Source organism: Rutidosis leptorrhynchoides, chromosome 8, assembly GCF_046630445.1.
Source record: "Rutidosis leptorrhynchoides isolate AG116_Rl617_1_P2 chromosome 8, CSIRO_AGI_Rlap_v1, whole genome shotgun sequence".
NCBI classification, from domain to species: Eukaryota; Viridiplantae; Streptophyta; class Magnoliopsida; order Asterales; family Asteraceae; genus Rutidosis; species Rutidosis leptorrhynchoides.
The window spans coordinates 310,359,864-310,377,937 of record NC_092340.1 but is presented as its reverse complement, the minus strand read 5'-3'; the positions used below and the strand labels follow the sequence as shown (position 1 = coordinate 310,377,937).

The window sequence follows — 18,074 nt, the reverse complement described above, 5'->3', positions numbered from 1 at the left end:
TTGTTCACAAACAAAAGTTAATCCTTCTAACTTGACTTTTAAAATCAACTAAACACATGTTCTATATCTATATGATATGCTAACTTAATGATTTAAAACCTGGAAACACGAAAAACACCGTAAAACCGGATTTACGCCGTCGTAGTAACACCGCGGGCTGTTTTGGGTTAGTTAATTAAAAACTATGATAAACTTTGATTTAAAATTTGTTATTCTGAGAAAATGATTTTTATTATGAACATGAAACTATATCCAAAAATTATGGTTAAACTCAAAGTGGAAGTATGTTTTCTAAAATGGTCATCTAGACGTCGTTCTTTCGACTGAAATGACTACCTTTACAAAAACGACTTGTAACTTATTTTTCCGACTAGAAACCTATACTTTTTTTGTTTAGATTCATAAAATAGAGTTCAATATGAAACCATAGCAATTTGATTCACTCAAAACGGATTTAAAATGAAGAAGTTATGGGTAAAACAAGATTGGATAATTTTTCTCATTTTAGCTACGTGAAAATTGGTAACAAATTTATTCCAACCATAACTTAATCAACTTGTATTATATATTATGTAATCTTGAGATACCATAGACACGTATACAATGTTTCGACCTATCATGTCGACACATCTATATATATTTCGGAACAACCATAGACACTCTATATGTGAATGTTGGAGTTAGCTATACAGGGTTGAGGTTGATTCCAAAATATATATAGTTTGAGTTGTGATCAATACTGAGATACGTATACACTGGGTCGTGGATTGATTCAAGATAATATTTATCGATTTATTTCTGTACATCTAACTGTGGACAACTAGTTGTAGGTTACTAACGAGGACAGCTGACTTAATAAACTTAAAACATCAAAATATATTAAAAGTGTTGTAAATATATTTTGAACATACTTTGATATATATGTATATATTGTTATAGGTTCGTGAATCAACCAGTGGCCAAGTCTTACTTCCCGACGAAGTAAAAATCTGTGAAAGTGAGTTATAGTCCCACTTTTAAAATCTAATATTTTTGGGATGAGAATACATGCAGGTTTTATAAATGATTTACAAAATAGACACAAGTACGTGAAACTACATTCTATGGTTGAATTATCGAAATCGAATATGCCCCTTTTTATTAAGTCTGGTAATCTAAGAATTAGGGAACAGACACCTTAATTGACGCGAATTCTAAAGATAGATCTATTGGGCCTAACAAACCCCATCCAAAGTACCGGATGCTTTAGTACTTCGAAATTTATATCATATCCGAAGGGTGTCCCGGAATGATGGGGATATTCTTATATATATGCATCTTGTTAATGTCGGTTACCAGGTGTTCACCATATGAATGATTTTTATCTCTATGTATGGGATGTGTATTGAAATATGAAATCTTGTGGTCTATTGTTACGATTTGATACATATAGGTTAAACCTATAACTCACCAACATTTTTGTTGACGTTTTAAGCATGTTTATTCTCAGGTGATTATTAAGAGCTTCCGCTGTCGCATACTTAAATAAGGACGAGATTTGGAGTCCATGCTTGTATGATATTGTGTAAAAACTGCATTCAAGAAACTTATTTTGTTGTAACATATTTGTATTGTAAACCATTATGTAATGGTCGTGTGTAAACAGGATATTTTAGATTATCATTATTTGATAATCTACGTAAAGCTTTTTAAACCTTTATTGACGAAATAAAGGTTATGGTTTGTTTTAAAATGAATGCAGTCTTTGAAAAACGTCTCATATAGAGGTCAAAACCTCGCAACGAAATCAATTAATATGGAACGTTTTTAATCAATAAGAACGGGACATTTCATCAACCGTAAGAACGGTGGTTGCATAGTGGTCAAAGACAGGACCTTGTGCCATACCGAAAAATTATAAGGGTGAGCTTTACTATTGCTCCTACCAAGGATAGTAATTGCGTCCGACACGTTATAGACCATAATCAAAAGCATGTCACGGGACATTGCCTTAACAGTTGCTTGTTCAATGCTTTCCTTTACAACCGGACGGTAGTTTGCCGAAAGGTAATATACGGAACAAGTAAACTGGACGTGTTGCTTTCCAAATACAAGGATAGCAAGTGGGTGACACAAAACAGCAAGTTTTGAGCTAAAATTTTCAAATCTAAAACCCACCAAACCCACAAAAATATTTTGCAAACACCGGTAAAGGGTTATTCCGGAAAACTTATCTAGGGTAAAAACTAGATTTAATTTTCAAAAGATCAAATGTTTTCATAAAGATCCAATTTCCTTAATGGATCTAAATTTTTATAGTCATGTGGGACTGTAAACCATATCATTACTACCATTGTTTATACCGCCGTATAGAAATCACTGATGTACAAAGTGTGAAGAATAAAGAAGTGATTCTAGTGTTTCAAGACGATATTGCTTGAGGACAAGCAACGCTCAAGTGTGGGAATATTTGATAATGCTAAAAACGAACATATATTTCATAGCATTATTCCTCAAGAAAGACAAGCTTTTAGTTGCAATTGTTCTATTTACAAGTGATATTCGTTTGTATAATAAAAGGTGAAGACAAAAGACAGATTCGACGAATTGAAGACGCAAACGACCAAAAAGCTCAAAAGTACAAAAGACAATCAAAAAGGTTCCAATTATTGATAAGAAACGTCTCGAAATTACAAAAGTACAAGATTCAAAACGCAAAGTACAAGATATTAAATTGTACGCGAGGACGTTCGAAAATCCGGAACCGGGACCAGAGTCAACTCTTAACGCTCGACGCAACGGACTAAAAATTACAAGTTAACTATGTATATAAATATAATATAATATATAATTAATTATATTAATTATATATATATAATAAAAACCGTCGGCAGAGAAAACTCCAAGATGTGAGCTGTAATTTCTATCTCCGCGACTCGCGGAGTGTGAAGGCCAAAAGGGCCGCGAGTCGCGGAGCCCCAAAAATCACAAATCCCTATAAAGCAAACCGAATTCTGATCAAAATTTCATATTCTATTTTCTCTCTTCTCTATCTATACGATATATATATATATATATATATATAATTTATATTTTAATTTTAATTTTAATTATAATTCTAATAATAAGGGTATGTTAGCGAATGTTGTAAGGGTGTAAGTCGAAATTCTGTCCGTGTAACGCTACGCTATTTTTAATCATTGTAAGTTATGTTCAACCTTTTTACATTAATGTCTCGAAGCTAAGTTATTATTATGCTTATTTAAAACGAAGTAATCATGATGTTGGGCTAATTACTAAAATTGGGTAATTGGTCTTTGTACCATAATTGGGGTTTGGACAAAAGAACGACACTTGTGGAAATTAGACTATGGGCTATTAATGGGCTTTATATTTGTTTAACTAAATGAAAGTTTGTTAATGTTGATATAAAGATTTATAATTGGGCGTCCCTATAAATTACCATATACACTCGATCGGACACGATGGGCGGGGTATTTATATGTACGAATAATCGTTCATTTAACCGGACACGGGAATGGATTAATAGCCACTAGAATAATTAAAACAGGGGTGAAATTACATTCAAGGGTAATTGGTGTAATTGTTAACAAAGTAGTAAAACCTTGATTTACACGCAGTCGATAACCTGGTGTATTCATTAAACAAAGTATTAAAACCTTGTTACAATTCGAATCCCCAATTAGTTGGAATATTTAACTTCGGGTATAAGAATGATTTGATGAGGACACTCGCACTTTATATTTATGACTGATGGACTGTTATGGACAAAAACCAGACGGACATATTAAATAATCCAGGACAAAGGACAATTAACCCATGGGCATAAAACTAAAATCAACACGTCAAACATCATGATTACGGAAGTTTAAATAAGCATAATTCTTTTATTTCATATTTAATTTCCTTTATTTTATATTTAATTGCACTTCTAATTATCGCACTTTTATTTATTGTTGTTTAATCGCACTTTTAATTATCGTACTTTTTAATTATCGCAAGTTTATCGCACTTTTATTATTCGCAATTTCATTATTGTTATTTACTTTAAGTTTTAATTTAAGTCTTTTATTTATTTAATATTTTACATTAGGTTTTAACTGCGACTAAAGTTTTAAAATCGACAAACCGGTCATTAAACGGTAAAAACCCCCCTTTATAATAATAATATTACTTATATATATATTTGTATTTTTATAAAAGTAAACTAATATAGCGTTGAGCTGTGTTTAAAGATTTCCCTGTGGAACGAACCGGACTTACTAAAAACTACACTACTGTACGATTAGGTACACTGCCTATAAGTGTTGTAGCAAGGTTTAAGTATATCCATTCTATAAATAAATAAATATCTTGTGTAAAATTGTATCGTATTTAATAGTTTTTTTTTTTGCTAAAATTAATAACTATTTTATATACACCTCGCATAACACCAGGCATGTACCAACCTGTTTGATCAGTTGATCAGTTAGAACCACAATTGGATGTGCTTGAAAGTATCGGCGCAAACGCCGCGCCGTGTGGACTAGCGCATATACCAACTTTTCTATTGGTGAATAGTTTACTTCGCTTGATGTCAGCGTCTTGCTTACGAAGTAGACCGGTATTTGCGTCTGAGAAAACCTCAGCGTTAAATTTCTGCGGAATAAACAATGTAAATAAAAGTAGATTACTTTTCCACGATCTGCGATAAGAACTGAGCTAATAGCCTCTTTCGATGCCGCAAGGTATAGCGTAAGCGTTTCTCCTGATACTGGCGCGGTGAGTGTTGGTAATTCAGCGAGCAACTTCTTCATATCCTGAAAGGCTGATTCTGCTTTCTGAGTCAATACGAAGTCTTTTTTCTTTAAACAATTCTTCAAAGTATTTTTTAGAATGGCAATTGTCGCTCTGCGGCCTTCGACAAGAACCGCGTGATCGCCGCAAGCTTCCCGTTTAGACTCTGCACATCTTTCTTTGTCTTCGGAGATGGCAAACTATCAATGGCTTCAATCTTTTTGGGATTTGCCTTGATTCCCCGCGCTGTCACCACATGACCTAGAAACTTGCCTTCCTCTTCCCCGAAACTACATTTAAGCGGGTTAAGCTTCATGTTGATCCTGCGCAGAGACGCAAACGTTTCCAGGATGTCTGCGAGCATTTCTTCTTCGGTTTTACTATTAATTACCAAGTCATCGACGTATGCTTCAAGATTTCTACCAATTTGGTGCTTGAACGCTGCGTCAATTACGCGCTGATAGGTCGCGCCTGCGTTTTTTAACCCGAAGGGCATCTTCGTATAACAATAAATACCTTGCGGCGTATGAAAAGAAGTTTTGTCTTCATCTTCCGCAGCCATTAAGATTTGGTGATAACCCTTGTATGCGTCTAAAAAACACTTGTACCGAAAACCTGATAATGATTCCACCTTCCAGTCTATCTCCGGGAGAGGGTAGTTGTCCTTAGGACACGCTTTATTAATGTCCTTAAAATCAACGCACATCCGCCAATTACAGTCAGCCTTTTTTACCAACACAGGATTTGCAACCCATGTCTGATACCGCACTTCCCGCAGAATGTTCGCTTTGACAAGATTATCTACCTCTGCGCACAACCAATCACTACGGTCAAGAGCCATGTGCCGCTTCTTTTGTCTAACGGGTGTGAGTGATGGATTAACATTCAACTTATGTTCCGCAATATCCCGCGGAACCCCAATCATGTCTGATTCACGCCACGCGAAAACATCTGCGTTTGCGGATAATATACCATGCAATTTGGCCTTTGTTTCGGCTGACAAGCCTGCGCCAATTTTAGTTCGCTTATCCGGATGCAAGCGGTTTGCTATGACCGCACAGTTTGCGAGTTGTTCTCCTACGCTGGGAGTGCTTACAGGCACAACTGAGCCACACAACTCGGTTGCTTGATGTGACGCAATTGTGGCAACGCCTCCCACTGTAGGAAACTTAATCAAGCCATGCACCACCGATGGTATAATGTTAAAACGCCGTATGAAGTTTCTTCCTAGCAGCGCGTTATAACGCGAAGTCGAACGAACCACATAAAAATTAACTAACTCATGCCTGGTCATCTGAGGATTCTTATCATCAGCAAGTTCTACCATTAGCTCTATCCGGCCTAGCGGCCATGAGCTTTCTCCGGAGAACCCTGATAGCGTAATATCAGGCTGGTGTAATTGCGCTTTGACTTCTGTAGGAAGGAATCGATAGCAATGCTCATACATAATATCGACACCGCTACCGGTGTCAACATGCATGCGCTTAATCTGTATTCCACAATTAGGGATGCGACACTTGATGATAATGGGCTCGTTAATTGTATCAATTGACATTACAGGAGGGAAAGTGATTGGGAGAAGCTCCCAATCCTGGTGGTCATTGTAGTTTCTCCGCTGGCTAACTTTCTCTGCGTCAACCATATTAATGGTTAAGTCAGCGTTTTTGGTTTTATCAACTTTCTGCCATGCGAAAGTTTTAGCCTTCGACCCTTCCTCTGCAGCTTTTCCCTTATCCTTCTTAGGTGGTTTTAGGTGATCCAGTTTTCCTGCGCGCAGTGCTTCAAGCACTCATTCCATCAAGTTTTTGCATCGATTAGTGTCATGACCGTAATCGTCATGAAATTCGCAATACTTTGTTTTATCCCGCTTACCAAATTCCATAAGCGGAGTTGGAACCGCAAAGGTTGCGCATACTGGTTCCGTTGCCAAGATTTTTTTTGGCGTTTTAGACAAACTTTTGAGCAGCGCATAATTCTGATTATTGATGCCGCGCTGGTTATTGTTTCGATAATTGCCACTTGACTTCCCTTTATCATTTCTGATAGGACCACCGCTAGAATACCTTCCCCGAGAGTTGTTACCACGATTTTGATCGCGCGAACGATTATCATCGTCTTTCCTCTCGTTGCGTGAACTAGTTATTGGAATATCATTATCTTCGCCACTCCGCATATAGTCATGGCATTCATTAAGCACTTCTGCATAAGTTGTTGGGACTGTATGGCGCAGACGTCTTACCAGTGTTGGATGATGTTCTGAGTTTATACCATGTATGAGTCCTGAAATCTGTTGCTCTGGCTTAAGATCTGGTATGCGCAGACACTCATTAGTATATCTTGTGAGAAATACACCCAACGATTCCTTGGATTTCTGCACAATATCATGACATTCGATATGAGTGCGTTTGCGTGGCCTCTGATTCTGATACTGCAGCAAGAACTTCGTCCACAGATCCATGAACCCGAATATGCTACCTGATGGGAGCTTATTAAACCATTCGCGAGCAATGCCCTGCAGCGTCATGGGAAATATCTGACATGCGACCGGATCCACCCAGCCTTGGGTACGCATTGCGCCTTCAAAACACTGCAGGAAGTCATCCGGATCAGTTAAACCATTATAAGTACCCAACGTGTGAGGTATCTTTGGCGCTGATGGAAACGGATATGTAGTTATATGCGGAGAAAACTTATCAAAAGTGGTTGGTAGCTCAAAGGGTGGTTTAACAGGGTCCCCTTTCCCGCAAAGAACCGCTTCATCATGTCCTGAACAAAGTCAGGCTGTGAAAATAAGTGAACCATATCAGGAGGTGCGGCCTGCATAAATTGACCTGCAAGATTTGCCTGCCCCTGAATATTTTGCCAAGGCTGCCCTGGCGTCTGCGGATACAACCAAGGCTGATGCGTTGGAAAAGAAGGCAGGCTTGCCGGCGCAGAGTATACGGGTAGCTGAAAAGGTGCCGAAACCTGTGGCGCAGACGCCTGCGAGACCTGAGGATATGCCGCTATAAGCCCAACCGCTAGTGCCCGCCAAGATGACCCTTGGATCCACCGCGGAAAAATTCAACCGCGTGGTGGTGACTGGCGAGTTTGCCCTTGGCGGTGTAATCCCATCTGGATATATAGGCTTATACCTCTGAAAAGGCTCGCCGGATACAGGCGGAGGATATGGCGCGTATCCCGCCCCCGTAGCCATAGCTTGCGTCTGCTGATTACCAGACGGCGTGTTTTGATCATCTGTTTGAGTAAGTTCCGATGATTCCCCGGAAGTCAAGATACTGTTAAAGAAAAAATTCAAAAATTTTGTGAATAACAAGCCTTATAATTCAAAACCTTTTAAAAGAAAAAACAATTAAGCAGTCTTGAACTAATTCGATTCTCAATGAAAGCACCACTTGATCATGCATATTTTTACCATAGGGTTTAATATGCATGCTCAATACGTTAAAGGGGGGTTTAAGGATCTTAGAACAAGGCTCTCCGGTCCGGCTACCGTGAATAACCCTGGCCGACATGATGATGTCGGCGGGGTGGCCAAGTGATTAAGTCCACCTTCGATGACAGGTCGTCGACCAGAAGGCCCCAAGTAAGGTTGTAGGTGCCAGTTAACGAGAAACTAACCTCTTAACCTTGAGAAGATGCTAGATGATGCTGGTTACGTAAGACGTGTAGCAGATGATGATGATTACGTAACGTGATTGTCTTTAAAATGATAATTAGGGTTTGTATATATAGGCAAACCCTAAGTCTAGAACCATCCAAGATAATGATAATCTCGTCCATAACTAACTCCCCCGAATCACGGATATAATTATGGAAAAGATACTGACTTGATTACCAAGTAACCGCCGTACCGGGAACGAAGGCATTCGATGCGAATCCGCATACCGCATAACGCATACAAGCACACGCATACGCATGCTAGCGAGTGTCCGCATACGTATACATGGCGAATGCGGGTTCCGGTATCATTAATAATTAATATGGAATCTGAGATTTATCGATTTTTAAGTAATTAACAAGGTTGGTTAGGAGAAGTGTTTGTCGTACCCAGCAATTTGCATGATTATTACTTTATTAGTCTTTGTTTCGTACTTATATATTTTATTTGTTTATATTTTATTTTATGCCATATGATGGATATATACATGTGTGCATTTTTTTGTTGGTTGTTGTGTGTATAAGCAAGATTATTACGGAGTAGTATAAGATTACATAATTATCATATTCTTGTAATTAGCGATCAATTAGGGCATCCAGCTGGATTGGATATAGACTTTTCATATAAGTAAAGTACAAAAAAGAAAAAGACTTTGTTTTATATCCACCCATAGATAGAAAGTCTACTAATTTTATTTATTAAGCAATATAATTACTTCTTTAATATCCATCCATTCTTTCAATAATTAACAGTGGTCCTAATTATATTCAAACAGATTAATTACTTTTCTAATACATAATTAAACATCACCAGTTGAATTCCTCCGCCTCTTCACCGGAAAAAGATGTTGAAAACCGCCATGTGCCGCCATGTGCCACTCCACAATCCCATCGTTCGAAAATGAAACATCCGAAAAAGTGTCACTCAAACCACCATGGTTGCATGGTGACTTAGCCTTTCGACGACCAGCTCCCACTGGTACGTTACGAAGGGCCCCACCAGCTGTCCAATACCTTTGACACCCTTTACAATAGTGTCTTGGTTGATTAACATTGTAGTTGTTGAAGTAACAAAATTTTGTGTCCATGCTTTTGCACCTAGGGCATGATATGATCTTGTCTGGCCTCTTGTTAACTAGACTTTGTTGATCATCATCGTCGTTATCATTTAGTACTTCGGATTTGTTTATTGGTTCTTCTTTTAATTCTCGCATCGCTTGTACATTAATCATCTTGCCAAATAACTTGATTTCATTCGAATCATGACCTTTATGCACGTCGGCCATAATTATCGAATAAATAAGTAGATGGCCGGACAAGCAACTAGCAACTAAGAGGAAGGAGTTTATGAAAACAAACTTCACAAACTCTCATATATGTTGTTACAAGAAGAAAGAACGTTCTATTTGGTTGCAACAGACTATTTGAAGCATATATATACAACAAGAGAAAAGAGATGGAAATTATATGAAAGCAAAAAGGGAATGAAAGTAAATAAAAAGCTAGCCCTTGTGTAGTTTTGTGTATACTTTAAACAAATATTTATATTTATATTTATATGTGCTTTTTAACCAAAATTAATGGAGAAAAAGGAAAACAAGACTAATTTTAGAGCAGCAAAGAAATTATGGAAAGCTAAAAAGTGGAAATTTTTAGCACAATATATCATCTTCTTGATGAAGGTGTCTCATTGGTGGGGTCGTTTTGACAAAACAAGTAGGTAGGTTGCGTACAAATTTATATGAAAATAAAGCGTAGTTAAAAAAGATTATAAAGATATAAAGATTAAACACCTTTTCATTTATAAAATTCTATTCCAAATCCACTTGCTTTAGAAAATTACCATTAATTTATGCAACAAATACGTACTCTTTTTATAAAGGGAAAAAATAACAACTAAATACGTTACACTTGGATTAAATAAACTCTCATAAGGTATATACATTAAATTACTCTATATAATTAAATACTCTTTTCATAGTAGTGGGATGATAATAAATCGATCGGGTGATTTCATATTTATATTTATATCTATTTAATTTTTTTAAATCTACATTCATATCAATTTAAATATAATTCATCTATTCATATTCATATCTGTTGGATGAAGCATGCCATCGAATATAAGTTGGATGTGAAATTTTTGTTATCTTAGTTCTACTATGAAATGTAATCATTAACGTACTTTAAACAGATTTAAATTTAACTTAATTTTATAAAAATTATACACAAAAATGTGTAATCACTGTCGTCAATTGAATAAAATATATTACGACTGTAAATATATATCCACGTATCAACTAATATTACGACTAATTTTTAAGATTATTAATTAGTCACACATATATTAAGCTACTTATAATCTTTATATAGTTGATTAAGATTAATGTATGCATTCTGATTTTTTAGATGTCGATAATGAAAAGAAATAAGATGTATAATTTAAGTAAAATATATGAATTTAATAACATCTTAATACTTTATAGTGCATATGTATAAGGATATATTAATGCATATGAATAAAAATTAGTAAATATATATATATTTATATGTATTATATGTATTTCGGTTGATAAACAGATATATTCGTGGATGACAACTTGTCATCCATATTCGAATCCATTAATTTTTCACATCATCCATATTTATATCCATATTCGTTAAGTATCCATTTATATCATCCATATCTATTTTAATGGATCGAATCAGATAGATATCCGATGAATTGAACATCCATTGTCATCCCTAATCTCAATTACTCCTTACATGATTAAATTTCTTTCATGTGGTTAGAAATAGTTATGCATGCAAGAGTTTTTCTAATAGCATTTTAGGAGTCACTGGGTGGGGGGGGGGGAGGTCGTAACCACTCACTCAATCATATCTGGATCACGTATCAAGTGAAAACCTCCAGATTAATTGCTCGGAATGTACAATCTAAAGCAAACCCCCTAAGAAAAACCGCAAATTAACTACCCATAATGCACAACTTAAAGATGACTCCCCCTAGATTCGATCTCATGACGTTCTCATTCCATGAACTCGGATACCCCAGGTCACTGTTGTATAAACCTTCGATTTTACTCCTTTTTAAGAAAAATATGTTACGAATTTTCAAAATCCGTTTGACTAATCGGCCAACGTCGGTTAATGGGCCAAAACAAAATTTGTTGATCAAAGTCGGTCAAAGTCAAAATTGATCAACATTTTAACATGAATTAAAACTATAATTGTATAGTTTTTATAACAAAATAGACGATTTTAAAATCAACACATGCCGGACCTGAAATATTCTATCCAAATTCAATGTACTCATTATTACAGTTTCGAACTGGAGGTGGTGACGGCAGGGGTGGTGTTATGGTTCGAGATTGAGATTGAGATGAACTATCGAGCATTGGAAACATTTCGGAGAAATCGGCTCTGGGCATATTTGTAAGAAAATTCTAATCATCTTCCATTTTTTTTTAGTTAGTAACTATCACTGGAAGGTATATAATTAAGTAAAAACATTATCCAAAAAATCTAATAAATCCTAAACTTGACAGGATATGTTATTCGTAATATCTGATCCAGTCACAAGTACACTATAACAGATTTTCAAACCCTGCGACTTAAAACTAGAAACATAAGAAGTTGACAACTTTAGCAAAGTTAACCCTAAAAGATAACTTTTTATGCTTTTCTTGAAATCAATTGTTCGTAGGTCAATCTATTTAAAAGTCTGACCTTGAGAGCTATGTGACTCGTGCACAGAATGCGCACAACCAAAATACACGAACAGTCGAAAGTTGCATAGTGGCTGTGCGACCTTGCAACGAGAATTGTATCGATCGTACGTCTTATTTTATGATTGGGACTTCAAATTCCTCGAAAAATCATGAATTGCATCGCAAGTGGGTTTGCGACTTGCGAGGGCATTTTGGAAAAAATGAGGCTGAATCCTTATAGTTCGGTGAAAAATTAGGCGTTTTGATCAATAACTCGAATATAGAATTCTTGTTCACCTTGGTCAGTGGTATATTGAGGCTGTGTAATGACGCGTTCGAACCTCATAGTGGGTTTTCAGTTGATTGCGTTACCTTCTAGGTGTTGGTCCCGTGATTTTCTCCCGACACATAACATCAATATGATCGGGTGAGTGACTCCACTTCTGATGAACCCCATCAGTGACTCACTAACCGTTGTTCACAACAAAATGATGTGTAAGGGGCAACACCCACAACGGCTTTTGTGCACCGTTGGGGTCAGTTCAGCTGAATCTGTGGTAGTGGCAAATCACTGTGCTCAATAACGTAAATACTATCTTATAATTGGTCCAAATTATTAGTTTTTATCCATTTTTGGTCGATAATAAATTATATTTTACCACATCATTCACAACACTACACAACACCACGACACAACATTTATCACAGTGATCCCTCATTTCCACAACACTATCACGTCATCGTAATTTCCCCTACAACTCCATAAAACTAAAACATTTCACTTTATTACAATGATCATTTGATATTAGCAACAAAATGAGAGACCGTGCTTATAAATATCAATAAATTTGAAGATTGAAAATAGAGTAAGAATTTTTTTGTAAAAGTAATACTATTAAAAGAATATCATCAACACCTAACAATAGTATAATTATATGTTTCGAAATTATTGTTCCGCATTAACTTTTTAAATCATTTTGTATAACGTTGACTGTAATTAGTTACTCCATATTTTATTTGTATAATTCGGCTCTATTTATTTTTGAATCAACAACAAACATCGATTTATTGGCGTCTTGACTGTCGTTTAGAGTCTAAATTGAATTCCAGGCAGGAATTAAAACCCATGAAAATTTGATTTTTACTATTTTCATGGCATCTCAATTAACTTTTTAATTTTATTTTACTTTTTTTTTAAAAAATTTTTTCCTACTTATTGGTCGGAGGTCCACTCGGAAGCAATCTCTTTATCCGTCAAATAGAGAGAGAGGTGACTTTCTCTACTGTTGAGAGTGTTTCACTCTGAGTGGTGAAATGACTTGTTTTTATTCTCGGATAAGGGAATGATTGTCTACATATCATCTCCCCTATACACCACTCACGTGGTATTGAATTTTGTTGTTGTTTATTTGTACATTATATAATATTTTATGAAAGTTATACCAATGAAAACACATTGTTAAAACCAAATTCATTCATAAAAATATTTAAAGTCAAAATTTAAAAAGAAGTATTTTGAAAAATTATACGCTACAGTTGTTTATGAACGAACGAAATATATAATAATCAACATGTATATATGTTATCCTTATTTAAAATTCAATTAGTAATTCAGTTACGCATTTCTTTAAAATAGTACTCCTTTCGTCCCTATTTTATTATTTGTTATTTCAATATTTCTTTTAGGATATATCTATTATATATATATTTTCTACTTCTATAAATAGACAATAATAAAGTATTATAATTCTTTTATACATTTAAAATATGCATATAAAATAAAAAGATATGTAAAAGATAAGGGTAAACTAGATAGTAATAAGAAACATTATAATAATAGTATAAGGTTTAACATGTGTATTTTTTATCTGGTGATAAAAGATATGACAAAGAAGGAGTAACATATCTAGACCTTAGTAAACCTTTCAAAACCAATCATAAATTTATTTTGTAATTTCCTCTATGTAAAGAATCATTTGAACATGAGTTATTTTGCAAATATGGCACATACATTAATTATTATTATTATTATTATTATTATTATTATTATTATTATTATTATTATTATTATTATTATTATTATTATTATTATTATTATTATTATTATTATTAGGGTTATATGCTAAAGTATACTCATGTGGCATACGTTAAAGTATCTAATGCACTTGAAATTTTTTTTAATTATCAAATTTTTATTTTATACTTATTAATTTTAATCTATATACGTGTAACAAATTTTGTTATTAAGGAGATTTTGAGTGCATTAAACGCACCTTAACATATGTCACTGGGTGTATGTTAGCAAAATTGTATCATTATTAATATTATTATTATTATTATTATTATTATTATTATTATTATTATTATTATTATTATTATTATTATTATTATTATTGTTATTGTTATTGTTATTGTTATTGTTATTGTTATTGTTATTGTTATTGTTATTATTATACTACATTATTATTATTACTACAATTATTATTATTACTAGGAGGCAATGCCCGTGCGTTGCACGACATGTCTCAAATTTCACTATTTTAAAATTCGTGTTTCGAATGGTTAGAGTCATGGCAGGAGTTGGTTGAAAATATATTAACCTTGAAGTGAAAGTTGATTTTGGTCCCATTATGCAAGTGGTCAAGTAGAATTGTGTGCATATGTTTTGTTTGCCACTATAAAAATCAGCACATTCGGGTCATATGTACTAATCATGAAACTATATATAAACAAAAGTTTACTAAAGGTGGTCAAATGAGTTAACAAATGATGCCAAAATACATTATAAGACTTACATATGGTAGTACGATTCATAATATTAAAACATATATTACCTTTACAATTACCATTAAATATTTGAAGGTCTCTCGTATGACTTCATATGTGACATTAAGTATATACATAATAATAGGAGTACATAAAAAAGATTCTAAATATAAACATGAACCGTTACGCATTATTACACCACACAATATAAAACTCATGAATAGATTAAGATTGGAGGTTCATAACATTGAATAACAATTGATATGAAATTAACAATTACTTATTAACTATTATAATAAAGATATGTAACACCACCAAGAGTAGTAAATTTTATAAACCTTTCAATAAATGTTATCTTTTTATTTTCATTAATTTAACTTTAGTTATAAACATTCATTTATAATAGTTAGGTTTATATGTTATAAATTATATGATTAGTTTAATCTTTTCATTTTCCTTATCATAGTTATGTCATAAATTCAAAAGTAAGCTATGAGATAAATAATAACAATAGTATCAAACTTTTTATTTTTCATATTTACATTAATACATATCGTTGCATATATATATATATATATATATATATATGTATATATATATATGTATATATATATATATGTATATATATATATATATGTATATATATATATATCTGTACATGTATATATATATATATATATATATATATATATATATATAAATTAATTAAATAAACATGATCTATATTTTTACATGGATAAAGAACATTACAACTATAATAGTCATTCTTATATAAATTATTACAACTAAAATCTAATAATAATAAAAATAATAATAATAACTATTATTATTATTAATTATAATCGTAATCATATTCATAATTATAATTATGAATAATAGTCATAATAATATCATTGCATACAAATACACACACACACACACACACACACACACACACACACACACACACACATATATATATATATATATATATATATATATATATATATATATATATAAATTAATTAAATAAACATTATCTCTATATTTACATCTATAAAAAACTTACACCTATATTAATCATATAGTTATGAATTATAACTAAAATATAATAATAATAAAAATAATAATCGTAATCATATTCATAATTATAATAATGAATTATAATAATTATAGTAATCATAATCTTAATTATTAATCATATAAGTTATACAAATATATAATATAATATTCATAATATCATAATATTAACATTAAAAAGAGATCTTCGGACGAATCGATCTAACATAGAGTCAACCACGTTTCTTCTTGCCTTGTTCGCAGTTTACAATATTCTGATATTGGTGTTTCTTCGATACCTACAAAAACAAAAAGACATATATTATGTTTAATATATATATATATATATATATATATATATATATATATATATATATATATATATATATATATATATATATATATATATATATATATATATCAGATACTATATCTCCTATAATAATCTATATATCATTTCTTCTTCTTTGCATCTTAAAAAAATCGAGAATTCAACATTAGTAATATGGTTTGCTATTTTGTATTATTGATATGGAAAAATGGAAAGAAGATGACATATTTATAGGCTAAAAAAATAACTTACGTTACTTAGAAAATGAAAGGTTTAGATATTTATTGTTCATTAATATTTATTTATGACGTTTTTATTTAATATGGTCTTTAATTTTTTTTTATTTTTTTACCATAATAATTTTTAACCTTTTTACCCATCTATTAATTTACATGAGTAAATTTTATTTTGTTAACCGTATTTAATACACCATACTTATAATTCTAGGATTCAATTACTATAGATATATAGATAGATATAGATATATAGATAGATATAGATTATTATTATTATTATTATTATTATTATTATTATTATTATTATTATTATTATTATTATTATTATTATTATTATTATTATTATTATTATTAAACAGTTGCATGTAGCAGAGGGACCCTTTTAATTATGTATGTGATATATGCAGATTATCGATTAATTAATTATCTTGTTTAAATCAAGGAAACAAGATACATATTTAAATATATCAGAAAATTATTATATATTATATATTTATATATTTATATATATATATATATATATTATATATCTTATATCTTTTATCTTGATAAATCACATACATAAAACTGCCACGTGGCAGCACCATATTCATCCTCACTAAATCTAATTTTCTCCTAATTACAATTAAAAAAATTGCTAATAATCTAACATTGACGCGTGTCCTTCAAAACCACGGATTTGAGGCGGGCAGTTACCTTCAAAATTAGGGTTAACAAAACTTCAGTCAAAAATCTCTCCAATCAAAATTACGGTTCATTGCATTCAATACTCCGATATCATCATCTCCTTCCATTTATCTTCCAATATCCTATTCAATGATATCATCTCCTTCGGTTTGTTCAATCCATCAATCCATGAATCGCCTCCTCTAATTTTGATTCACTATGAATTAATTACAGGTTTGTATCGATTTAACAAAATTATTAAATATATATGTAGATCGTTCGCAGTTACAGATGATTTGTCAGATACATATGTGTAGATCGTTCTCCGATATGTGTTTTGCCTATCGATTTGATTTGGTTGGATGAATGAAGCCACGCGAATTGACTCCTTTATCGGAGTCTGAGATCCCTATCTCCATCTCGCAGATGGTTTAATCGGGTGAATCGTGATTGGTGATGTGATTGGTTCCCGATTGAGACGATTGTGATGATGATGCTGAAACGAACATGGCACATAACCTCAATTCGAAACGTTATGAACACGCTTGAATAAAGGTATGTCTAAGGTTACTGATTGGGACAATGATGCAGTTATTTTCATTTTTTTTTCCTTTTTTCTGATTTTCGTTGATTCGTATACAAAAACACATGTCAATTTGATTACTATACGTCTGATTCCCTTTCTGGTTTTCATTGATGCTAAGTCCAATGTGCCAAAAGCCTCGAATCAAACTCATCTGAGTACGATCTCATTAAAAAATCTCATTAACTGATCAATTGCTTTTGAGGTAGTTTCAAATTCTTGGTTTTCTTCATTTATGTGATAATTTGGTAATGTTTGGTGCTTTTTAAGCTAATATCGATGGGTCTTATGGGTTTGTTTATTTTTTT

The 18,074-nt window shown here is 32.7% G+C and overlaps 1 protein-coding gene across 1 annotated transcript; it reads right to left on the bottom strand.

Moving 5' to 3' along the window:
* Positions 1 to 9,168: 9,168 nt before the first annotated feature.
* Positions 9,169 to 9,841, bottom strand: LOC139864940 (dof zinc finger protein DOF1.5-like). The gene has a single exon (XM_071853501.1). It carries the CDS (start codon positions 9,720 to 9,722, stop codon positions 9,237 to 9,239), a length of 486 nt encoding a protein of 161 aa, XP_071709602.1. The 5' UTR covers positions 9,723 to 9,841; the 3' UTR covers positions 9,169 to 9,236.
* Between the last annotated feature and the right edge of the window lie 8,233 nt (positions 9,842 to 18,074).